The following is a 27,759-nucleotide window of genomic DNA, read 5'->3' on the forward strand; positions in this document are numbered from 1 at the left end:
GCCCATCTTTGCATGAAATATTCCCTTGGTATCTGTAATTTTCTTGAAGAGATCTCTAGTCTTTCCCATTCTATTATTTTCCTTTATTTCTTCACATTGATCACTGAGGATGGCTTTCTTACCTCTCTTTGGTACTCTTTGGCACTCAGCATTCAGATGGATAAATCTTTCCTTTTCTCCTTTGCTTTTCACTTCTCCTCTTTTCTCAGCTATTTGTAAGGAAGGCTTCCTCAGACAACCATTTTGCCTTTTGGCATTTCTTCTTCTTGGGGGAAGTTTTGATCAACACCTCGTGTTAATTAAAGAAAACCAGCCATCCCGAGTTATGGAATTTAGTGTTTTTCTATTTATGGGAAGATGCAAGAATCTGGGATCATTGAAATCATTCCTTTGATATGCACCTCAGCTATCTGGGGCCGGCAAAGTATGTTTTTGCATCCTGAGTTTCTTCTGGGCTCAACTTAGGGAGTGGCTACCATCTGGTGGTTGTTAGATGGCAGGTATTCTTTCCTTCCTGAGTTTTCTAAGAGCTCACCATCTTACAATGGAGGACTACAATTGCTGATGACTGAAAGTGTATAGTTTTAGTGAGGAAATATGACTACATAACTTTGTCAAGTGAGAAAGGTTAACTCTGGAGTTTTAGGTGGAATATAGTCCCATAATAATTATTTACCAGCACACACATATGCAGTAGAAAATATATAACAATATTCTGTAAAATACTAGTATTGAATATCTCTATTTTAAAAGAAACAGTTGATTTTGTACAGTTTTTATTTCTAATATACTGCCTGATGTGGGATGAGGCAGAAGTTTCAAGAATGAGAGAATATTTACTGTGTCAAATATTTCTCACGTGTCATGTAAGATGTAGAATGAATATTACCATTGGATTTGGCAGTGTGGACTTCACTGTCACATGAATGCAACACAAGGGGAAAATGTCTGGTGAGATAAAAAAAAATAAGAAACTCTTGAGTCCTGAATATATAGACAACTCTTTCAAGGCATTTTTCTATAATGGAAACAGAGAAAGTGGAAACGGAAGAGAGGAAGGTGAAAAGAAGGAGGTGGAGGAGGAACAGCAGGAGAAAAAAAAGGGAGATAGGTGTAAAAGTTATAGGTAAATATATGGATGCCAGAGAATTTTGCATACTTTCTTCCCTCTGAAAATTCCCTTTGCTTCCTACCTCCCTTCCCTTTCCTTCCTCTCTCCTTCCTCCCTTTATTCCTCCTATCCTATCTTCTTCCTTCCTTCCAATAGAACAAAGAACAGAACATATAGCTAGAAGTGAGCCTGTGAAAAATAAAATTTTGTGATAGACCAGACAGAGGGAAGAATATAAATAGCAATTCCCCACGGTAGAAAATAAGAACGAAAACTACTTCATTATGTCAAGGCATGCAACAAGCAAGGAGGGTTTCTTTTTGTCTCACCTTTCTCCAGCATTTATTATTTGTAGACTTTGAGGATGGTCATTCTGACTGGTGCGAGGTGATAGATCATGTTAGTTTTGATTTGCATTTAAATAACATTTAATGATGTTGAGCATCTTTTCTTGTACATTTTCATCATCTGTATATTTCTTTGGAGAAATGACTATTTAGATATTCTCCCCATTTTTTGATTGGGTTGTTTGTTTTTTGATATTGAGCTCCATGAGCTGTTTGATTCTTATGGAAATTAAGCCCTTATCAGTTGCATTGTTTGCAATATTTTCTTCCATTGTATAAGGTTGTTTTTCTTTTTATGGTTTCCTTTGCTATGCAAAAGCTTTTACATTTAATTAGGTCTCATTTGTTTGTTTGTATGTTTTAATTTCCATTGCTCTAAGAAACAGATTCAAAAACAGATTTCTATGATTTATGTCACAGTATTTTCCTTTTTACTCTAGCATTTTTAAAGTATCTGGGCTTACATTTCGGTTTTTAATCCATTTTGAGTTCATTTTTGTGTGTGGCATTAGAGATTATTCTACTTTTATCCTTTTCCAAGTAGCTGTCCAGTTTTCCCAGCACCACTTACTGAAGAGACTGTATCTTCTCTATTGTATATTCTTGCCTCCTTTGTCACAGATTAATTGACCATGGTGCATGGGTTAATTTCTGGGCTTTCTATTCTATTCCATTGACCTACACTTCTGTTTTTGTGCCAGTACCATGCTGCTTTGATTAACATAGGTTTGTAGTATAGTCTGAAGTCATCGGGTCTGATTCCTTCAGCTTTGCTTTCCTTTCTCATAATTGCTTTGGCTTTTTTGGAATCTTTTGTGATTCCAAACAAATTTTAATTTTCTTTTGTTCTAGTTCTGTGAAAAAATATCATTGGTAATCTGATAGGAATTGCATTAATCTGTAGACTGCCTTGAATAATATTTTCATTTTGACAATATCGATTCTTCCAAGCGAAGAACATATTATTCTTCTGTTTCCATCTGTTTTATCATATTTGATTTCTTTCATGAATGCTTTACAGTTTTTAGAATATAGATCTTTTGCCTCCTTAGGTAGATTTGTTCCCAGGTATTTTATTCTTGTTTGACACAAGAGCAAATGGGATTGTTTCAAGCTCACATATGATCCTGCAATCCCATCCCTGGGCATACATCCAGAGAAAATCATAATTCAAGTAGATACAGGCAGCCCAGTGTTCACTGCAGCACTCTTTATGATAGCCAAGACATGGAAGCAACCCAATGTCCACCAAAAGATGAATGCATAAGAAGATGTGGTATATTTATACAACAGACCATTACTCTGTCATAAAAAATAATCAAATAATGTCATGAGTAGCAACACGGGTGTACCTACAGAGTGTCGTCCTAAGTGAAGTGAGTCATACAGAGAAAGACAAATATATGATATCACTTATATGTGGAATTGTAAAAAAGATACAAATGAACTTATATGCAAAACAGAAATATATCCACAGACATATAAAACAACCATTGTTAACAAAGGACAATGGGTGGGGGGAGGGATAAATCAGAAGTTTGGGATTAATATATACACAGTGGTAGATACACAAAAGATAACCAGCAGGATCCTACTGTACCGCACAGGAAATTATATTCAGTACTTTGTAATAACCTATAAGGGAAAAGAATCTGAAAAAAATATATGTGTAACTGAATCACTTTTCTGTACATCTGAAACTAAAGACTGTAAATCAACTATACTTCAATTAGAAAAGGAATGACTGTAGGTCTAAACATAAAGTTTAAACTATAAAACTTTTAGAAGGAAATATGTAGAATATTTGTGTGACATTGTAGAGAAAGGTTTCTTACCAGGTCACAAAAGGAATAAAAAAAACACATTTGTAAGTTAGATTTCATTGAAATGAAAATTCTATCATCAAAACATATACTAAAAATTTTTTTAAAAAGTAAACAAAAATTTAAAAAGTGAAAAAGGCAAGTTGTAGATCAAGAGAATGTATTCATGGAACATGTATTTGACAAAAGACTGGTATCCAGGGTACATGTAACCTTTTATGATGAATTATAAAAAGACAAAAATGTGTTGAAAATGAGCAAATCATTAGAAAAAGCATATCACTAAAAAAGTCCCTGATGATGGGAAAGATTGAAGGCAGGAGGAGAAGGGGATGACAGAAGATGAGATGATTGGATGATGTCATCCACTCAATGGATATGAGTTTGAGCAAATTCTGGGAGATGGTGAATGACAGGGAAGCCTGACATGCTGCAGGCCATGGGGTCACAAAGAGTTGGACACGACTTAGTGACTGAAGAACAACAACAAAGAAGACTTGCAAATGGGCAATAAGTATATTAAAATGTATTCAATATTCATTGGCTATTAAAAATTAAAATTAAAGCATCAGTGAGATACCATTAGCCATCTAACACAATTGTTAAAACTATAAAAACAATTAACAGATGTTGGTAGGATGTGGAGCAAATAGAATTTTCATAGCAGGTTGGTGAGAGCATACTGGTTTGAAAGAAGTTTTGACATTTCCTTATAAAGTTAGATACATTCTTTCTATATGACCAAGCAATTCCAATCCCAGGTATTTGCCTAAAATAAATGAAATCATATGTCCACCAAAAGTACTCTTGGTCTCTGTATTAGGGCTCTCCAAAGAATGAAAACCAATAAAGGGTGTGTGTGTGTGTGTGTGTGTGTGTGTGTGTGTGTGTGTGTGTGTGTATTTATTAACTTAAGGAACTGGCTTACACATTTGGGGAGATTGACAAGTCCAAAATCTGTAGGGTAGACTGCAGGCTGGGAACCAGGGAGAGCTGATATTGCAACTCCAGTCCAAAGACAGTCTGGAAGAAAACATTCCTTTACTTTGGGGGACCTCAGTTTGCTTTCTCCTGAGGTCTTCAACTGACTGATGAGGCACACCCATATTATGGAGAGTAATTTGCTTTGCTCAAAGTCTGATTTAAAGGTTATCTCATCTAAAAAAAATAACTTCACGGCAACACCCAAACCATTGATTGACCAAATATCTAGAACCTGGGGCCTAGGTAAGTTGACCTGTAGCTAGAACTATCAAAGCCTCTGTCAATGAGAATGGATATTTTTCTACAATGAAAGTACAACTCATCAAAACAACAACAAAGAACAACAAAGTAAGAATTTTTGTTGAGCCCCTCTCTAAGTGGGAAAAGAGTTCTTCTGAATCACTCCTTACATCATCTTGACCAAAATTCTGTGGTTTTACAATCATACACAGACACATAAGTGATTCTAAGGCATAAAGCTGTTTCTCCTTTGCCAATATGTATATACTCTTTGCTTAGATTAAATAAAAACACAAATATATGAACACAGTATAAAAAGAAGACCGTTTTATCAAAAGGAGCTTTGCTGCACAAAATAACTGAAAATTAAATGCATTGTTTGGTAGCCAAAGGAGAAAAGGGTAGAGAATATTTTTTATAGTTCACCTTGATTCACATACATAGTGTAAATAAACTTAAAAAATACACTAAAGTATTTTTGTGTGTTTTTAAGAATATATAGAAGTTAGAATATTTAGATATTTGGAACATTATTAACTATTTATTTAGAATATGTAAAATATTATTATCTCTAATTAGAATTTTAGACTATTATTTATTCTATTTAGGATATTATTTTTATTTAGAACAAATAAAATTTAGAATACTATTTAGAATATCATGTTTTTTAGAATTTGGAATATTAGTTTAGAATAGTATTTAGAATATTTAGAATATTTTTATTCTAGATTATTATTTAGAATATTATTATTATAATTTTCAAAGTTTAAATAACTTTAAAAACAGCATATTTTGAATTTCAGTATGTCTCAACTTTGAAGAAATGTATTTTTTTTTCAGTTTAAAAATAAGTTATATGTTAACTTCAAATTACTTGTGCTGACTTAAAATAGAATTCACGTTTGCTAATTCCCTTTAAAATGGGAACAGGAAGCCTTGTGAAGTCATACTAACAGTTTATTAATTGAAGAAAGCACATGGGCCCACCTATGCAGGAAGGATGTTGGAGAACGGGGTGGTGTGGGCAGGGTTGGACAGCTGTCATGAAGTGACCCAACTCTGTAGGTCAGAGAGGGTATTGCTGGAAGGACAGCTCTATGTCTACATCCCCTGGGGTAATAGTTGTCCCTGAGGGCTTCAGGCAAATGATAAAACCTCAGATCCCTGTTCCCCATCACTCTGATAGTTCTATTGCAATGGATTCATTGTAGCTCATGAGAACTCCATTTGAAGCAAGTGAGTGAAACTGTATTGCTGTGGGGTGAAATTACAGGGGGTGGGAAGGATTGCTATATCTATTTTACTTCATAACTAGCTGTTATGAGGCCTAACAGAGGTTGGAAATATTAAGACCTTTGTTTAGTTTGAAATAGACCCAGTTGGAAAGGATAGAGCAGCTGTGTGCTAGAACCACTGATACAGATTCATGAAAAACGAAATTGTGCAATTGTATATATTTCTTTCATACAGCATACTCAGTGATACCATATTAGTAGTTTGCAACAAGCTGTGGTGGGAATACAAAGATCATAGAAATTGGAAAACACTACAAAACAGCTTTGCTTTATTTTATTTGTATGTATGTATGTAATATGTACGCATATATGTATTTATTTTTTTTGAGAAGTCATTTACCAGTACACTACTGAATCAGAGTTACATTTATGCAATGTTCTAGTAGAATGGAAAGTTCTATAAAGGAGTGGGGAGTGAGGCAAAACCAAACTTGAGGGAATCTTTAGCTCTTATTGTTCCAAAGACCCCTGAGTACTAACAGAAAAAGTTCTACATTGGCCTGCAGATCCTGACCACTGTGAACATCCAAGGTATTTGTTTAATGGCTTATTCATGATTTTATTGCCCCGATCTATCATTTCACCCATGCAATATTTGTTATGGGATTTTTTGTTAGGCATTTTGAGGACTATGCTATGTTTCAGAGTGCTAGGTTTTGAAAATGAGCAAAGGAAGTCATGCAAGCCACAGTAAGTTCACAATCAATTGGGGAGATCATCAGCAGCTAATCAGATGTACTCCTATGCATGAGATAGATACTCTAATATAAGGCTCCCTGTGAAATCAAGGAAAAGAGTAAATGAAGGGGAGATGTGTTATGCACATGGTGAGAAGTTCCCTGAAGAGGGCTAATTCTCTTAGAACAAAACACAAAGATTGAGTTGACCTCTCATGATGCTGAAGACAATTAGATCACAACCATGAAAACCTTCATGAAACCTCTGAGAAGTCTTTTAGAATGATGTTGGATTAGACAGCCAACCACTCGAGTACATGCAGGTTTACCTATGAACTATGCCTTATTTCGAGTTCCTTGCTCTATTCTGTGCCTCTCATAAGAAAAGCTTGTTGCCACTCCTTCTCCCTATTGGTATATTATATTATTTTCAAGAGCTACTTCAGGTATGTACTTATTCTTTATAAATTCAAAAATACAGAAGCATTACTTCTCTTGTGTCACTGTATTAATTTTTTGTACAGCTAAGATATTAACTTCATAACTGCATTTTCTTTAGTTATAAAAGTGTCTATATTGTTTTTGTGAATAAGATCTCATTTAGAGAACAAGCATCTTCATCTCTCTATATAACATCCTTATATAGCATATCTTCTTCGTCTTTTTATATAGCATAGCTCGTGGCATCTTCTGAACAGAATGGGATTAGGAAGGTGCCAAGGTGCTGGTAATATTAAAGAAAATCTTTGAATATAATCTTCATTTTTTTCTGTCTCTGCACATAGATGGTGGAGTCCCAGCCATCTCATCAATCATGACTGCCTTAAACTATACTGGTGTCAGTCACACAGTCTTCCACTTGGTGGGCATCCCTGGCCTTGAGGACCAGCACGTGTGGATCTCCATCCCCTTCTTCATTTCCTATGTCACCGCCCTGCTTGGGAACAGCCTGCTCACCTTCATTATTGTCACAAAGCGCAGCCTTCATGAACCCATGTACCTCTTCCTCTGCATGCTGGCTGGAGCAGACATTGTCCTCTCCACGTGCATAGTCCCTCAGGCCTTGGCTATCTTCTGGTTCCATGCTGGGGAAATCTCTCTTGATCGTTGCATTACTCAAGTATTCTTCCTCTCTGCCACTTTCCTCTATGAGTCAGGGATCTTGTTGGTGATGGCATTTGACCGCTATATTGCCATTTGCCATCCCCTGAGATACACCACTGTTCTTACACGTACACTGATTGGGAAAATTGGTGTCAGCTTACTTCTGAGAAGTTGTTGTACAGTTTTCCCCGTGATGTTTCTCCTGAAAAGACTGACTTTCTGCAAAAGTAACATCCTCCCAAACACTGCTTGTAAGCATTTTGTCTTGGCCCATCTTTCCTGTGATGACATACGAGTTAACATCTGGTATGAGTTTTTGGTCCTGATGTCAAGTTTGGTCATAGATATTGTGCTCATCTTTATTTCTTATGTGCTGATTCTCCGTGCTGTCTTCTACATCCCTTCCCAAGATGCTCGTCACAAAGCTCTCAACACATGTGGCTCCCATGTCTGTGTCATCATCCTCTTCTATGTACCTGGCATCTTCTCAGTCCTTGCTCAGCGATTTGGACATCACATCTCACCCCATATCCATGTCCTCCTGTCCAATGTCTATATTCTGGCTCCACCTATGCTGAACCCCATCATTTATGGGATCAAGACCAAACAAATCAGGGACCAGGTGATGTATGTGTTCTTTACAAAGCAGAAATGAACATGTTGATGGAAACCAACCTTGTGCTGTTCTTAACAATTCTCTCTGTGCATTAGGTGAGTTTTAGTATCAATCTGCTTTTCTTTTCAGTTTTTTTCATAATTGACATTCATAAAGATTTTCTTCTTTTTATGCCTAGTTCTTTAAAATTTTATACTTATTATGCCTAAAGGGGATGGTTTGATAGCATCACCAGCTCAATGGACATGGACTTGTGCCAGCTCTGGGAGACAGTGAGGGACGGGGAGGCCTGGTATGCTGCAGTCCCTGGGGTCGCAAAGAGTTGGATATGACTTAGTGACTGAACAACAGTTGCTCATAAAAATCTACAAAGGCTACAGATAGTGTAATCTTTTTTCAGAAGTCTTTTTCTATCTTCTTTTATAGAGATAATGTCAAAACTGACCACTTCACTCCCATGTTAAGGCTGGTTTTCAGTTTTAGTCACATTCAGCTTGTATTCTATGCTCTTATTTCTAGGACAGAACTATTCAGCAATTCAAACCAAGAAACTGGAGGACATCTTTCTCCTCATCTTAAAAGTGGAAGATTCAGTTCTAGCTTTCAGAGATGTTTTAACTTAGCTTTCTAAACTCCAGTCTTTTCAGCTTCAAATCTTGGAAAATAACAGAATTGAGAAGTTAGAATACAGAAACCCCTCACACTGGCAAGTTTTTCTATCTATGAAATCACAGGAATGCAAGAGATTTCATCCTGCGTTTTATACTTCTGGGTTTAGATCCCCAGCACCTAATGCAGCTACAGTACTCAGCAAATGTCTCATCGGAAAACCTAGGTGTGCATTTGAGGCCTCCGAGGTTTGAAATTTTTACTGCAATTTTGTATGGATGCTAAAACTCTGCTGGCTTCTCTTTCCCCCAGCAGAAAACCTCCTCAAGGTTCAGGATTGGTCCTCAACCCATGTCCAGAGTCAGCAAGTAGTTCACTAGAGGGAAAAGTGTTTAGCAAATGTCAACTTACTTTTTAATGGCTCTTCTGTCTCTTAACATTTTGTTTATTTAGTGTGTGTTACTTTCCTAGTTCTCTGATGGTTCAATATACAGTTCTTGAAATTTGTCTTTTTCTTGTTGCCACAATGGAAACATTATCATGCCATATCCTAGTGTGTCATATTCAAAACAAAAATTTCAGACTGATTAATGATTACTTTGACAACCCAAAAATAACAAACCAATAACATTTAGACTGAAGAGAATAAATATATATGCATTTGCATCACTAACATGTATTATTTCTACCATTTTCATCTGAATGCAAAAAAAGGTCATAGATTTTTAAAATCATATTTGAGATTCATTAATTTTGGATTTTAAGTATTTCTCACTTGTAGTAGCATATATATACATACATAAAATGCAAAACAAAGTACTTTTTGAGTTTTAACCTGCATCAAGAATATACACAAAATAAAGGGACCAACTTACCTTAGAATTTTTAAAGATTACAATCCTGAACCTAATAAAATTTGACTGATCATTCTATTTTTCTCTTGTGGTACACTATTTCCATACCAAGAAGACAGAAGTATTACTTAGTATCTTAATATCTTGTATAGTGTACTTCTCATAGCCACCGATTTTTCCCACAAAGCACGAGCATAAATTTTAAGAATGGCATGAATTTCTAGACTTTTTTTCGCCCACCAATCCTGTCAGGTGAATCCAGTCATTTCTGAGATATTTTTCAGTTCAATTCAGTTCAGTAGCTCAGTCACGTCCGACTCTTTGCGACCCCATGGACTGCAACACACCAGGCCTCCCTGTCTATCACCAACTCCTGGTATTCACTCAAGTTCATGTTCATTGAGTCAGTGATGCCTGTCAACCAACCTCTGTCATCCTCTGTCATTGCCTCTCCTCCTGCCTTCAATCTTTCCCAACATCAGGGTGTTTTCCAATGAGTCAGCTGTTCGCATCAGGTGGTCAAAGTATTGAAGTTTCAGCTTCAACATCAGCCATTCCAATGAACACCCAGGAATGAGCTCCTTTAGGATGGACTAGTTGGATCTCCTTGACATCCAAGGGACTCTCAAGAGTGTTCTCCAACTCCACATTTCAAAAGAATCAATTCTTTGGCGCTCAGCTTTCTTTATAGTCCAACTCTCACATCCATACATGACCACTGGAAAAACCACAGCCTTGACTAGACAGAACTTTGTTGGCAAAGTAATGTCTCTGCTTTTTAATATGCTGTCTAGGTTGGTTATAACTATCCTTCCAATGAGTAAGTGTCTTTTAATTTCATGGCTGCAGTCACCATCTGCAGTGATTCTGGAGCACCGAAAAATAAAGTCAGCCACTGTTTCCCCTGTTTCCCCATCTATTTGCCATGAAGTGAAGAGACCAGATGCCATCATCTTAATTTTCTGAATGTTGACTTTTAAGGCAACTTTTCCACTCTCCTCTTTCACTTTCATCAAAAGTCTTTTAAGTTTTTCTTCACTTTCTGCCATAAGGGTGGTGTCATCTGCATATCTGAGGTTATTGATATTTCTCCCCACAATCTTGATTCCAACTTGTGATTCATCCAGTCCAGCATTTCTCATGATGTACTCTGCATATAAGTTAAATAAGCAGGATGACAATATACAGCCTTGACGTACTCCTTTTCCTATTTGGAACCAGTCTGTTGTTCCATGTCCAGTTCTAACTGTTGCTTCTTGACCTGCATACAGGTTTCTCAAGAGGCAGGTCAGGTGGTCTGATATTTCCATTTTTTCCCCTGAATTTTCCACATATTATTGTGATCCACACAGTCAAAGACCTTGGCATAGTCAATAAAGCAGAAATAGATGCTTTTCTGGAACTCTCTTGCTTTTTTGATGATCCAAAGGATGTTGGCCATTTGATCTCTGGTTCCTCTGCCTTTTCTAAATCCAACTTGAACATCTGAAAGTCCACGGTTCCTGTATTTTGAAGCCTGGCTTGGAGAATTTTGAGCATTACTTTACTAGCGTGTGAGATGAGTGTAATTGAGAGGTAGTTTGAGCATTCTTTAGAATTTCCTTCCTTTGGGATTGGAATGAAAACTCTCATTTTCCAGTCCTGTGGCCACTCTGAGTTTTCCAAATTTGCTGGCATACTGAGGGCAAAACTTTCACAGCATCATCTTTAAGGATTTGAAATAGCTCAACTGGAATTACATCACCTCCACTAGCTTTGTTTGTAGTGATGCTTCCTAAGGCACACTCGATTTCACATTTTAAGATGTCTGGCTCTAGGTGAGTGATCACACCATCATGATTATCTGGGTTGTGGAGATCTTTCTTGTATAGTTCCTCTGTGTATTATTGCCACCTGTTCTTAACTACCTACAATTTCAATCAACAATTTCATTCTTCTTCTGAAGAGAATGTAGGGGCAAATCACCCTATACTTTATATTGTAGTACCTTTATTACTGGGCCACAATGGTGCAGTTTGTGTTTAAATCGAGGGTCATTTTTATACCCTTAAATAGCATTTGAAAATGGTTCATTGTTCTGTCTTCTCTCTACTTTGCTTCCAGGACATCAATTTCTTCCTATAATTTCCCAGTGATTTTCCAAGAATCAACCAGAAGAAAGAAATCTACAAATCAAATCTTCAAATCTTAAACTTCTTTTCCCATATAGACCTTTGCAGAGTATTGAGTAGAGTTCCCTGTGCTATACAGTAGGTCCTTATTAGCTATGTATTTCTTATATATGTGCATATGTCTGACTTTCTTTTCTTTTAACTCTTCAATGTCATTTTAGGTATAGACCCTTTAAACTGTATTTTTTTTTTTTCCCCTCAAAATGCCAAAAATGCTCTATTTTTTCTATGGCTTGCTACTTATCAGATAAGTCTCAGCCAAATAGACTCTTCTCAGTGAACACTTCCTCTGACCGTATGTTTTAATTACATATGCCTAAAGTATGCCTCAATATGCCAGCAAATTTGGAAAACTCAGCAGTGGCCACAGGACTGGAAAAGCTCAGTTTTCATTCCAATCCCAAAGAAAGGCAATCCCAAAGAATGCTCAAACTTCCACACAATTGCACTCATTTCACACGCTAGTAAAGTAATGCTCAAAATTCTCTCAGCCAGGCTTCAGCAATACATGAACCGAGAACTTCCAGATGTTCAAGCTGGTTTTAGAAAAGGCAGAGGAACCAGAGATCAAATTGCCAATATCTGTTGGATCATCAAAAATGCAAGAGAGTTCCAGAAAAATATCTATTTCTGCTTTATTGACTATGCCAAAGCCTTCGACTGTGTGGATCACAATAAACTGTGGAAAATTTGGAAGAGATGGGAATACCAGACCACCTGACCTGCCTCTTGAGAAACCTGTATGCAGGTCAGGAAGTAACAGTTAGAGCTTGACATGGAACAACAGACTGGTTCCAAATAGGAAAAGGAGTACGTCAAGACTGTATATTGTCACCCTGCTTATTTAACTTATCTGCAGAGTACATCGTGAGAAATGCTGGGCTGGAAGAAGCACAAGCTGGAATCAAGATTGCCGGGAGAAATATCAATAACCTCAGATATGCAGATGACACCACCCTTATGGCAGGAAGTGAAGAGGAACTAAAAAGCCTCTTGATGAAAGTGAAGGAGGAGAGTGAAAATGTTGGCTGAAAGCTTAACATTCAGAAAACTGAGATCATGGCATCTGGTCCCATCACCTCATGGGAAATAGATGGGGAGACAGTGGAAACAGTGGCTGACTTTATTTTTTGGAGCTGCAAAATCACTGCAGATGGTGACTGCAGCCATGAAATTAAAAGATGCTTACTCCTTGGAAGGAAGGTTATGACCAACCTAGACAGTATATTGAAAAGCAGAGACATTACTTTGCCAACAAAGGTCCGTCTAGTCAAGGCTATGGTTTTTCCAGTGGTCAAGTATAGATGTGAGAGTTGGACTGTGAAGAAAGCCGAGCACCAAAAAATTGATGCTTTTGAACTGTGGAGTTGGAGAAGACTCTTGAGAGTCCCTTGTACTTCAAGGAGATCCAACTAGTCCATCCTAAAGAAGATCAGTCCTGGGTGTTCATTGGAAGGACTGATGCTGAAGCTGAAGCTCCAATACTTTGGCCACTTCATGTGAAGAGTTGACTCATCGGAAAAGACCCTGATACTGGGAGGGATTGAGGGCAGGAGGAGAAGGGGACAACAGAGGATTAGAATGGCTGGATGGCATTACTGACTCGATGGGCATTAGTTTGAGTAAACTCCGGGAGTTGGTGATGGACAGGAAGGCCTGGCCTGCCGTGATTCATGGGGTCGCAAAGAGTTGGACACGACTGAGTAACTGAACTGAACTGAAAGTGGGGAATTACATGTTTTGAAATCAGAATTCATAAAGTAAATTCCAGATTCCAACCAGGACAGCTTTGCTACCCATTCTCAGTTCAGGCAGTAGGGTCCTAACAAGATTCAATAACTTATATTAATCCCTATATAGATCCTTTGCTTTACTTGAAGCTCACCAAAACACTGATATATTCATAAATTGCCTAAAACCAATCTGTACCCTAAATCTTGTAATAATTCTATTTTCATATGTTTGGTGAGATGTCCTACTGTTCTTCTGTTCTCCCTCCTTTCAGTGGGTTTTAAAAAATCTCTGAATTTATTCTACCACAAGCTTGTTCTTGAAGGCCATAGACTGACTGGGCTAGGATGGTGTCACTAACCTCTAACCTCCCACCCCAATGAAAAGTCGACTCTTGTTGAATTTTTTTTGACATTGCCAAGGGCACTTTGTGTATTCTCAGCTATTGGTAGAAGGTCATTATTTTTACAGAAACAAAAACTTGTATAGGAATATCTGCTAGCTAAAAATCTGTTAAACTATGTTTTAATTCATACTGACATCTTAATTTAAAAAATACTTCCTTTAATTATTTTCAGTATACTTGAAAAACATAGATGACCTGTTTATTTGTAACATGTATTTTCTTAGCACTTTGCACATATTCACACTGACCATAGGCATGTCAAATGTAAACAAAGATTTTCAAAATCTATTCCATATTAAAAAATCACGGAGCACACAAAAGCTTATGCATAATTACATTTACAACAGCTTTATTGATACTGGCAATCATTTGAAAATAAACATTCAACAAGTATCTACACGTTAACTAAAATATAGACTTTTAATATATTATTTATATGAAAATATTAGGCAGTAATAAATTAAGTTTAATATACATGTTAAGTACATTTGTATGAAAGAAAATGCTTGTTATGTAACATTAGATAAAATTATGACATACAAATCATTATACAATATACCAATATATAAATTATGACTAAATGACAGAATATTTTCTAAAAGTTAGCAATTATGTTTTGTGAATGAAATTACATATGTTGTGTTTCATTTTTAAAAACAGATGTTATTAAAATAGTAAATGTAAAAAATTAAAATCTAAAATATATTAAATAAAAAAGAACAGAATTATCTAAGAAGAACTTCTTGAAGTTAAAAACAAAGAAGAAATATCCGAAGGAAAAGCCTGGGAATTTTACTACATAACATTTAGGTCCTCCAATGTAATTAAGGGCTTTCCAGGTGGTGCTAGTGGTAAAGAATCCGCCTGCCAATGCAGGAGACATAAGAGATGTGGGTTCGATCCCTGAGTCAGGAAGAGCCCCTGGGGGAGGGCATGGCAACCCACTCCAGTATTCTTGCCTGGAAACTCCCAAGAACAGAGGAGTCCTTAGGTTTGCAAAGAGTCAGACATGACTGAAATGACTTAGCACTCATGCATGCATGTAATTAAAATTGAAGGCAGATAAAATGAGGAAATGTTTGCAAAAAATGTTACTTTGAAAAACTGCATATATGCTAAATATGAATGATTAGTCACTTTATGATAAATTCTTAAGTTGTTATAATTTGTAGCTAGTACAAATTAATTAAAATATATTATAAGCATAAAACACTTGTTAAAAATCTCTGTGAAAATTATAGGATATAAGATTTTACACAAAATTTGGTCCCAAAACTTTAAAACTTTGAAATGATAAGATGGAATTGTATCACAACTATATCATAACTTTTGTTTACACATTTAATTAATGTCCATATAGTTTACAATGCGAATTTCATACACTTGCTCTTTAAAATAAACAATTATTTTCCTAATTTAGTACCTGCTATGTTAGTAATGTTAGTAGATCTAATACATACTAGGGAAACAACACACACCCATAGATACACATAGAATGTTGATCTTTGTTCACACACACACACACACACAAACACACAAATGCTGATACATGAAAAATGTATGACAATGTACATTAAGAAGTTTTGACAATGATTATCTCAGAACACAAAAAGATTGGTGACTTTTGGAATCATTTTATTTCCATTAGTCTGTATTGACTTTTTCAAGAGTGACCATGATTTAGTCAAACAAATAGATGCACTTTTTATAGCATTTTATTACAAATATTTTCAAGCATAGAGAATATCTGAAAGACTTTTACAATTGTCAACTATATGTCAACCATCTAGTTTCTTCTGTTAAATGTTGCTTCTGCCTGCTTTATCATAATCCTATCAATCCCTATATTCATATATCAATCCATGCTGCACATGGGAAGAGCATTGCATGACCAAAGAGGGGTGAAAAATGAATAAACAATGTGCTGTTTTTGAGGAACAGGTTTCATGCATGGTGAAAAAGAATATGCTGCTGAAATGTAGCTCCTCGCTAAATGCCTAGTAGTCTTATTTGCCATGTGAAAATGGGAATCCTTGAGAGTATCAGCAAATAGTATGGACAGCAAGTAGTATGAGACTCTCAGTTCCCTTCCCGCAGCACTATTCCCAACACCTGTTCTCTATCCTCTGAGACATGTCTCTATCAAGAGGATGAAAAGGCAAGCTACAGACTGGGCAACTCTGCAAATCACACATATGACAAAGCACTTGTGCTTAGAGTTATAAAGAATAGGCAAAATATTTGAACTGACACTTCACTGAAGAGGAATATTCAGATGCCAAACAAGTACATGAAAAATGTATAACATCATTAGCATTCAGAGATAACGCAAATCAAGACCAGAATCAGACTAGCTGCAATAAATAGTGATGACGCCAAATGTTGGTGAGGATTCAGAGAAACTGGATCACTTTGGCACTGCTGGAGGGAATGTAAAGTGGTCGAGCTACTCAGGAAAACATTTTGGTGGTTTCTTACAAAGTTAAATATCAGCTCATGTTTATAAACTTATAATCTATGGGTTTCCCTGGTAAAGAATGGTAAACCTGACTCAGACAGTAATCTGCCTGCAATTCAGGAGACCTGGGTTTGATCCCTGGGTCAGTAAGATCCCCGGGAGAAGGAAATGGCAACCCACTTCAGTATTCTCATTCCAAGAAGTCTATGGACAGAGGAACCTGGTGGGCTACAGTCCATGGGGTTGTAAAGATCGGACATGACTGAGCAGCTCACACTTTTACTATGGTATAACCCAGAATTGCATGCTTGAGCATTATCCCAGAGAAATGAAAACTTACATTTACACGAGAACCTTTGCGTGAATGTTCATAGCAGCTTTCTTTATCCATAATAGCTAAAACTGGACACAACCCAAATGTTATTTAATGTGAATGTTTAAAAACACAACGCACATTCATACCATGACATTTGACACAACAATAAAAAGAAATACACTACTAATACATGTAACATTTTGAATGAATCCTAAGGGAATTATACTGAGTAAAATAAACCTAGACTCTAGAGGTTATATATATCACAAAATAACAAAATTTTAGAGAAGAAGGTTGTCAAGGACCAGCCATGAAAACAGGGATATGGATGAGGCTCCAAAAGATATCTTAAATGGTGACAGAACAAGTCTGTATTTTAGTAGTGGTGATGGTTTCATCAATCTTTAATGTTATATAATTATATAATGACACACACAGATAGAAGCATACATACAAGTAGTGAATGCAAAACTAGTGAAATCTAGTGAGCTCTATGGTTTGTACCCATGTCAACTTTTTGGTTTGTTATTGTAGCTTAGTCATGCAAGATGCCACTTACTGGGGAAATCTGGATGAAGGATAAATAGTATCTTCGATCTATAGTTTGTTTTGCAACTTTCTGTGAATCTATAATTATTTAAATATAAAAACTCAAAAGACTGTTGATTGTGAAATAAAGATATCTCAAGACAAATGAAGATCATCTTTAATAACAATGATGATAGCAAACATACATAAGACTACGTTTTAATAGTATTAAACACATAATAGCAAATACATATATGCCTAATGCCATTCTAAGCACTTTACATATATTAAGCCATTTAATCCCCATAAGAACTCTGTAATGTTAATGAAATATTCCTAATTTAGAGATCAGAAAATGAAAATAGAGAGATGGATGTTAATAATATTCAAATCCTGGCTTAAGGAGAATTTCCTATGATTAACTAATGAAAGAAACATTAATGAAGACTCAAATATAGCTATTAATATTTAAATCAGTTTATAAAAATATTAAGGGCAGACACACTAGATAAATACTTAAATATGGGAATGTTAACATATTATCAATAAATTAAAAAATAATGACAAAAGGATAACATTAGAGTTTTCAAGAGTTAAATAACCTGAAAAAAAAAAAAGTTAATTAGGCATAAGTGGGAGCAGCCAGAATCATCTAGGAGATAAACAGCACAAACTTAAATAGAAAAAATGAATTAGCTCCTGTCTCTGCCATTTCCCTGGTATATTTCCATATCCTCATCTTTAGCATTTATTATGGAGCCAAAATGAAGATTATGTGAGGTAGTGAACATAAAAAGCTTAGTGTGGGAGCTGTAACATAAGTACTCAACAAATGGTAGTTATCATTATGTTACAGGATAAAATATGAGTATCTGATAAATGTTTAGTCTCAATAGCAATAGAAATGCAATTAAAATAGAAGTACAATATCATTTTGTCCTTTAGAATGAAAGAAGTTTTTAAAAATGAAAATACTCAACCCTATTGTTAGTGCAAAGACATATACTACGTATCCTTTCTAAGTGCAATTTCATAGGAATCATTAAAAATATCTGTAACATGTGAAACATAGGATTGATTTCTAGGACTATCCTTAAAATAAAAATTGAACAATTAGAATAAGGTTTATATATAAGATATTCAGAGGAACTTTGTTTATAGGACTAAAAATAGAAAGCTCTAAATGCCCAATATTGAAAATGTATAAAGATATATATGGAGCGAGAAAGGAATGTAAGGTGGTAAACCAAAATGCTAACAGTGGTTTTCTTCTGACTAGTGATTTTCTTCATATTTTTATTGTTTCCCAACTATTATGTTGAGCTTTTGCATCTTATTTTAAAAGATAATACTTATAAATGAATTTACTTAGAGCATATCTATGCTGGTACTTAAACAACAAGTAAAACTGAGTATTAAATATGCAAATATATAATCATAATACCATGCAGAAAGGAATTAAAAGAAAAATGCTTGGTTAAATAAATTATAGTAAACTCTGTAGTGAAATACTATATAGACACAGTAATTTTATTATTTATAATAATTTTATATTGTTTATGTGTACTCATATATATTAGAAATGATCAATGTCAACCTTGTACTGATAGAAAAGTAGCTTACAGGTCATATATATAATATGATATGTAGTATGATCAAAACTATATATATGTATCATATTATGTTTTCCAGATAGATATAGGAATAGATAAATCTTTAGGTACAGATAGAGATAAAATACAGACACAGATTCAGATACAGATACAGGTTAGCTGTAGACATAACATATTAAGTATATATGTATATGTACAACCATAGAAAACAACATTTCACAATAAAGTTGCTTGAGGGCTATAAATTTATGTGTTTATGAGTTCCATTTCACATTTATCCTTATTCATAATTTCTAATGCTACCTATAAGGAGCAGAGATTTTTAGTCAAAAGATATTAAATAATTACCGACAACATGATATTTTTATCAGAGAAGAATTACCATCTAAATAACACATTGAGAGGGAGCTGTGGTTAGAGAAAGTGTTACAGAGGAGACAAGATGAGAATTGGGTATGAAAAGGGGAATAAGTATTTTCAAAAAATCAGTGGAGATTATCCCAAGACAGAGCAGAAATACCTGGAGGATACGACATGACCTGGGAAAGTTGAGGAGTTAATGACCTGGTGTGTCTGAACCTCAGTTTCCTTTGAAGATGATGTGGGAAGTCTTGCTATAAAGCAGGTCACGAATCAGATCATTAAAGGTTTCGAATGCACCCTTGAGAGATTACCGAAGAACAAGGCCTGACAGTGAGATTGGAGGTTTCTCCCAGCAATCATCACTCCCTCAGAAACCACATTAGTGCTCCCATGACAGGAGTTATTAGGCTCAGTCTCCCCAGTCTCCTCAAGGGTTGTTCTGTAAAACATGAAACACACAATTCATTTAAACTCTCTTATTACAGACATGCATGTTGATAGGATATAAGTTATGATATAATAGGAATACTAAAGTCCAGGAATTACAGATTCTAAGAATGTCACATAGCTAGAATAAGAGACATTGAGGAATAGAGGTTTGTATGTAATTGTCTAAGGACATCACTAGCTGTCTCAGAGCTTGAGAAACTCAGTGAGGCATAGCTGAGCAAAATCCTAGGCCAGAGCACCGTTCTCACTTTGTCTAATCCTGAAGAGCATGCTATGGTGCCATTAAGGATAGATGACTTCTGAAAATCATTCCATCCTGTTTCAAGATCTTTGCAGGAGGTGACTGTTTGCTCAGTCAAACAAACTACTCCTTTCTCAGGCTGTTTTGATGATGGAAGACTAAAGTCCTATAACCTCTCTGATGAACTTGGAAACAAGATATTTGGTGCAGTAATGCTAACAATCCATTCATCAAAAATAACACATGCACATATGTGTTGTGGAGGAGAGGATGCACAGGCTTCAGTTCAGTTCAGTTCAGTCGCTCAGTCGTGTCTGACTCTTTGAAACCCCATGGACTGCAGCTCGCCAGGCCCCCCTGTCCATCACCAACTCCCAGAGTTTACTCAAACTCATGTCCATTGAGTCAGTGATGCCATCCAACCATCTCATCCTCTGTCGTCTCCTTCTCCTCCTGCCTTCAATCTTTCCCAGCATCAGGGTCCTTTCCAATGAGTCAGTTCTTCGCATCAGGTGGTGAAAGTATTGGAGAATCAGCTTCAGCATCAGTCCTTCCAATGAAAATTTAGGACTTATTTCCTTTAGAAAATCCAGGGCTCCTTTAGGATGGTTTGATCTCCCTGCAGTCCAAGGGACTCTCAAGAGTCTTATTCAAGACTGCAGTTCAAAAGAATCAATTCTTCAGTGCTCAGCTTTCTTTATAGTCCAATTCTCACATCCATACATGACTACTGGAAAACCATAGCCTTGACTGGATGGACCTTTGTTGGCAAAGTAATGTCTCTGCTTTTTAATACACTCTCTCGGTTGGTCACAACTTTTCTTCCAAGGAGTAAGCGTCTTGTAATTTCATGGCTGCAGTCACCATCTGCAGTGACTTTGGAGCCCCCCAAAATAAAGTCTGCCACTGTTTCCACATCTATTTGCCATGATGGGATCAGATGCCATGATCTTAGTTTTCTGAATGTTGAGCTTTAAGCCAACTTTTTCATTCTCCTCTTTCACTTTATCAAGAGGCTCTTTAGTTCTTTGCTTTGTGCCATAAAGGTGCTGTCATCTGCATATCTGAGGTTATTGATATTTCTCCCAACAATTGATATTTCTCCCAACACTCTTGATTCCAGTTTGCGCTTCACCCAGCCCAGCACTTCTCATGATGTACTCTGCATATAAGTGAAATAAGCAGGGTGAGAATATACAGCCTTGACGTACTCCTTTCCCGATTTGGAACCAGTCTTCTGTTCCATGTCCACTTCTAACTGTTGCTTCCTGACCTGCATACAGATTTCTCAAGAGGCATGTCAGGTGATCTGGTATTCCCATTACTTTCAGAAATTTCCACAATTTGTGGTGATCCACACAGTCAAAGGCTTTGACATAGTCAACAAAGCAGAAATAGATATTTTTCTGGAACTATTGCTTTTTTGATAATCCAGCTGATGCTGGCAATTTGATCTCTGGTTCCTCTGCCTTTTCTAAAACCAGCTTGAACATCTGGAAGTTCATGGTTCATGTATTGTTGAAGCCGGACTTGGAGAATTTTGAGCATTACTTTACTAGCGTGTGAGACGAGTGCAATTGTGCTGCAGTTTGAGCATTCTTTGGCATTGCTTTTCTTTGGGATTGGAATGAAAGCTGACCTTTTCCAGTCCTGTGGCCACTGCTGAGTTTTCCAAATTTGCTGGTATACTGAGTGCAGCACTTTCACAGCATCATCTTTTAGGATTTGAAATAGCTCAACTGGAATTCCATCACCTCCACTATCTTTGTTTGTAGCGATGCTTCCTAAGGCCCACTTGACTTCACATTTTAGGATGTCTAGCTCTAGGTGAATGCTCACACCATCATGATTATCTTGGTCATGAAGATATTTTTTGTATAGCTCTGTGTATTCTTCCCACCTCTTCTTAATATCTTCTGCTTCTGTTAGGTTCATACCATTTCTGCCCTTATTTGAGCTCATCTTTGCATGTAATGTTCCTTTGGTATCTCTAATTTTCTTGAAGAGATCTCTAGTCTTTCCCATTCTATTGTTTTCCTCTATTTCTTTGCACTGATCACTGAGGAAGGCTTTCTTATCTCTCCTTGCTATTCTTTGGAACTATGCATTCAAATGAATATATCTTTTTTTTTCTCCTTTGCTTTTAGGTTCTTTTCTTTTCACAACTATTTGTAAGGCCTCCTCAGACAGCCATTTTGCTTTTTTGCATTTCTTTTCCATGGGTATGGTCTTAATCCCTGTCTTCTGTACAATGTCACGAACCTCTGCCCATAGTTCACCAGGCACTCTGGCTATCATATCTAGTCCCTTAAAACTATTTCTCACTCTCACCGTATAATTGTAAGGGATTTGATTTAGGTAATACCTGAATGGTCTAGTAGTTTTCCCTACTTTCTTCAGTTTAAGTCTGAATTTGGCAATGCGTTCATGATCTGAGCCACAGTTAGCTCCTGGTCTTGTTTTTGCTGACTGTATAGAGCTTCTCCACCTTTGGCTGCTTGGAGAGCCATAAATATGTTACCTGTGTGTATGGATCAGAGGGGGAGATGTTAAAAAGACAATTCTAATTATGGACTCCCTGGGGGGGAATGGGTACCCCTGAGATCTTCTAGCAAATATATAAAATCTCAGCTCTTGGTGCTCATCGCTCTGAGATTCCTATTGTGACTAATTCTTTTCTAGCCCATAAACACTTCGTTTGAAGCAGGTGAGTCATATTTTATTGCTGTGGGATGTAATTTCAGCTAGGTGTACTGAATCTAAGGTAGATGGTTAAAAATATTAGGACCATTGTCTAGAGTGAAGCAGAGAGACAAGAGCAGTTGTCTGTTGGAGCCACATTCACTGGCTAGCAAAATCAATTGTGTGCATTTCTTTCAAAGTCAACCTCGAGTGACTTTTTGTTGGTAAATGAAATTGACCTTGGTAGATGAATATACACTATGGAAATTGGCAAATACATTAAATCAGGGTTTAATTTTACTATATATATATAGATACTTTTATATACATGCTATACGTATATGCATATTTCATATATGCATACTATATATGTACTATTTATACATAAATAGTACTGCTATTATCAGTCACTGTCAGCAGGCACAACCTCACGAGCCTCTCCTGGCAATTTTTTCTCATGATTTATTTTCTATACAGTGCTTCACTTTTTTTAGTGCCTCATTCTTAAATTCAAGTGGGAATGTAAGATCTGCAATATAGGGTTATGAAATCACTGCTTTTTAGCGCAGCATTCTTGTGCAAGTTATGCCTATCATCTCCAGGCTTAACTTCACATGGGAAAAAACCCTCAGTATTTTGCTGGGTAAGGAATGTGGGGCCTGGGTGAACAGGTTGAGAAAGAGGATCTAGGGCTCTAACAGATTTTCAACCAATAATTTTTTTAAACCTATTTTTATTCTTATTTAGAAAAGTACCTGATATCTCTAATTCTGGAAACTATCTGCATTCTTCAGTGAAAAATGCCTAGATTCTTGTTTTCATCCAGAAGTTATTTGTTTTTTCCCATTTGTTTAGTCAATAGTTGTCCACCTACTTTCAAAACATTACCACTCCTTCTCTGCTATTGTGTTCTCTTCTGCTTTTTTGGTTTATGATGTTTTTGTTATTTTACTGATATTTTGGCAGGATATTAGAGGAAATAGAGGTAAATTCAGACATTTAATTTGATACAGTTAAGCAGAAAATCTAGAAAAACATATATAACTTGTATTTCTCTTTGTCTCTAATAGGAGAAATTCAGAATAAGTCCACATTAACCTGTCTTAGGAATGGATGGCTTCAACGACAGTGGTGTTAACCATATAGTCTTCTATCTGCAGGGCATTCCAGGTCAAGAAGACCTACACCTGTGGATTTCCATCCCTTTCTTCATCTCCTATGTCTTTGCCCTCCTTGCAAATGGTCTGCTCATCTTCATCATCCTCATCAAGAGCAGCCTCCATTGAACCTATGTATCTTTTCCTGTGTATGCTGGCTGCAGTTGACATTGTTTTTGCCTCAACCACAGAACCCAAGGCATTGGACATTTTCTGGTGTAACAGTAGGGAAATATCTCTTAATGGTTGCATTGCCCAACTCTACTTCCAGCATTCCTCCTTCATTTCTGAGTCAGGCATCTTGCTAATTATGGCATTTGACCGCTACATTGCAGTATGTCACCCGCTGAGATACACCACAATACTCACCCACTCTCTGATAGGGAAAATTGGTGTGGCTGTTTTCTTGAGAGCACATTGTACAATTTTCCCCATGGTATTTCTTCTGAAGAGGCTGCACTTTTGCAGAAATAACATCCTCCCACATACATTCTGTGAACACATTGGCTTGGCCAAGTATGCCTGTGATGACATCCAAGTAAACATCTGGTATGGATTTTTTGTCTTGATGTCAACAGTGATCCTAGATATTGCCCTCATTTTTGTTTCCTATGTTCTGATTCTCCATGCTGTCTTCCACATTCCTTCCCAAGAGGCTCGTCACAAAGCTCTCAACACATGTGGCTCCCACGTCTGCGTCATCATCCTTTTTTATGGGCCTGGGATCTTCTCAGTTCTCACTCAGCACTTTGGTCGTGACATCCCACTACACATCCACATCCTACTGGCCAATGTCAGCATGCTTGCTCCACCTATGCTTAATCCCATCATTTATGGAGTCAAGACGAAACAGATACGAGACCAAGTCATTTACGTGTTGTTTAATAAGAAGAAATAACTTTGGGGATGACAGAGACTGGTTTCTCAGAAATTGTGGTCCTCCATGAAATGTACTTTGGCAGCAGTGAACAAGAAAAATTAGTACTAAGTCAGTAGGAAAAATGACTCATGGAGTTATGGGCTCTGGAGCAACTTACTTGAGCCTGTGAGCCTTGCCTCTCTGATCAGTCTGCAAGCCATGCCTGTGGGTTGACTGAGATGCTTACAACTTATTATTTGGGAGTGGACAGGTTGTTCTCTGGCAGTCATGTCTAACTCAGTAATATTCAGTTCAACTTTAGGAATAGTCAAATGTAATATTAAGTCCTAATTAGATAAAAAAAAAAAAAGAGGCTTTCTGTCTTGAGCTATGTTAAGTCCCAAGACATCTCACACATCTCTGGACACTCATGTAAAACCTTCATTGCTTCATATGCTTACTCAAAGTATGATGGGCGTGAAGAGGTGCTGTACTTCTAACTTTTGACTTTTGGGGATTGTTTCTCAAAGATCATTCCCTTCAAAATGGTACAGAACAAATGCAGGCTTCCTCATCAGCAACCATTTCCATGTCATTTTCATGCAATCTATGATTCAGTCTCAAGGAACTGCATATCTCTAATGTCTCCATGTTCAGTCATGTTTTCAGGTGTCTTGGTACATTTTCCCTAAATAATCCATTTGCCTGGAATGTCCTCTACTTTTCTTGACTTTTTAATGAATTCTCACCATTTATCTTTCAAGGCTCAGCTTGCTGTCACCTACCCAATGAGGTCATTACAACTACTTCATCTCAAGGTGATCTCATCTCTTACAACATGAGATCATATTGTTTATATTTCCTTTGAAAACATTTTCTTTTTACATAAATATTCCATAGAAAAGTAATAAGATGAAGATTAAACTTGCACATGATTCTACTACCCAGAGAAATTTGCTGTTCATTTTGGTGTATAATCATCCAGATTTTATGTACATATATATATATATATATATATGCATATATATATAATTGTAACAACTATAACTACATGCATATTCATATCTTAGTTGTGACATGTGGCATCTAGTTCCCTGACCAGGGAGAGAACTCAGGCCCCCTGCATTAGGGCTGTGGAGTCTTAGCCATGGGACCACCAGGGAAGTCCCAAGCTTTGCATGATTTTAGCCTTAAGGAGGGATATCAAGATTTTAGACTCACCTGGCACATTGGAAAATTGCTTCTAGAGAAGTTGCTATTGATTTTCTCTCTTGTGAAATACATGCCAAAATTTATTGCACCCTTCACTGCAGATGGTGATAGCAGCCATGAAATTAAAAGATGTTTACTCCTTGGAAGGAAAGTTATGATCAACCTAGACAGCATATTAAAAAGCAGAGACATTACTTTGTCAACAAAGGTCTGTCTATTCAAGGCTATGGTTTTTCCAGTGGTCATGTATGGATGTGAGAGTTGAACTATAAAGAAAGCTGAGAGCAGAAGAATTGATGCTTTTGAACTGTGGTGTTGGAGAAGACTCTTGAGAGTCCCTTGGACTTCAAGGAGATCCAGCCAGTCCATCCTAAAGGAAATAAGTCCTGGGTATTCATTGGAAGGAGTGATGTCAAAGCTGAAACTCCAATATTTTGGCCACCTGATGCGAAGAGCTGACCCATTTGAAAAGACCCCGATGTTGGAAAGATTGAAGGCAGGAGGAGAAGGGGACGGCAGAGGATGAGATGGTTAGATGGCATCACTGACTCAATGGACATGAGTTTGGGTAAACTCCGGGAGTTGGTGATGGACAGAGAGGCCTGGCATGCTGCGGTTCACGGGGTCGCAAAGAGTCGGACACGACTGAGCGACTGAACTGAACTTAAATTGAGCTACTAGCTTCCCTAGTTGCTCAGACGTTAAAGAATCTGCCTTCAGTGCATGAGACCTGGGTTTGATTCCTGGGTTGGGAAGATCTCCTGGAGAATGGAATGGCAACTCACTCCAGTATTCTTGTCTGAAAAACTCCATGGGCAGAGGAACCCGGTGGGCTACAGTCCACAGGACCGCAGAGTCAGTCACAGCTGAGCAATAAACACAATACTAGCATTTAGTAAATAGTTCTATTTTTAGAAATTTGCTGCCTGATATGGTAAAATCATTTTTTCACTTTCCTTTACTCTGAATTTATTAACAGACACATTGAAGAATCTATATTGTGATTATTGCATATTGTATTTCTTTGTGGATTAATAGTAATAACTATTTATTGAACTTGTGCAAAACTTAAATTACACCTTATTTAACTGTCGCATCAGTTCAGACTTGTTATTGTTTCTAGTCTAGTCTTTCCATTTTACAGACTTGTAGTTTGAAGCTCAGAGAGGATGTATAACTTCCCCAGGGTATTAATGTTTATTGAAAGTATTTTCTCAGGTCGTTTAAATTTTAATTTCTTTAATTTTCTTTCCTTGGCTATTGTTTGCTTTACTTAAATAAACCATTTTCAAATCCATCATTTTCTTTTGTGGGTTAATCTTGGACTATTTTCTTCAATCTAAGATTTGACTATTATTCTTAGATTTGTCTTCTGTTTTTTATGGTATACACTTTTATATTTAATTTATAAGAATCTATGTAAATAAATAAACAAAACTAAGCAAAATAAAGGAAACAAACCTCAATGACCAATAAACAGAAAACTGAGGCATAATTATTAAATTTTAATATGTTTTTCAGTTTTTATATGATTATATCTTTCTGTACAGCTATAGTTAAATTTTTTCTGTAACATTATATGTTTGTTATGCAATAAAACTGCTGGAAACTTTCTAACATATCATATGAGTTAAGGAATGAGGAAGAAGAAGTTTCTTCAAACCTTCTATATATATACCAATTTAAAATATTCAACAATTATTGGGAAAAGAATTATTTTTCTCACAGTAATCATTATTTGCCAGTTTCTTGTAATTCTTGTAAGTTTTGCTCTGGAACAACTGATCTTCTAAGCAGTTTTGAAATTGTAATTGTACTATTCAGGTGAATATGAATATAACGGAGTAAGTTTTCGATTGGTTAGTGTTTTCTTAGTAAACAATTTTATATCCTTTCTCCCAAGCATTGTGTG

General features: G+C 36.5%; 1 protein-coding gene and 1 pseudogene across 2 annotated transcripts; both read left to right on the plus strand.

Annotated features, from left to right (window-relative positions):
• Window positions 1-7,291: 7,291 nt before the first annotated feature.
• LOC136175152 (olfactory receptor 52B4-like) lies at window positions 7,292-8,776 on the plus strand. Of its 2 annotated transcripts, XM_065945468.1 has the most exons (2): window positions 7,292-8,208; window positions 8,755-8,776. In XM_065945468.1, the coding sequence occupies exons 1-2, from the start codon at window positions 7,292-7,294 to the stop codon at window positions 8,774-8,776; spliced, it is 939 nt and encodes a 312-aa protein (XP_065801540.1). The 2 variants fall into 2 exon arrangements, with proteins under 2 accessions (XP_065801540.1, XP_065801538.1); XM_065945466.1 differs by lacking the exon at window positions 8,755-8,776 and having other exon boundaries at window positions 7,292-8,236.
• Window positions 8,777-23,728: 14,952 nt separating this feature from the next.
• On the plus strand, window positions 23,729-24,674 carry LOC136175185 (olfactory receptor 52B4-like; annotated as a pseudogene).
• Window positions 24,675-27,759: the final 3,085 nt, after the last annotated feature.

Source organism: Muntiacus reevesi, chromosome 9, assembly GCF_963930625.1.
Source record: "Muntiacus reevesi chromosome 9, mMunRee1.1, whole genome shotgun sequence".
Classification (NCBI taxonomy): Eukaryota; Metazoa; Chordata; class Mammalia; order Artiodactyla; family Cervidae; genus Muntiacus; species Muntiacus reevesi.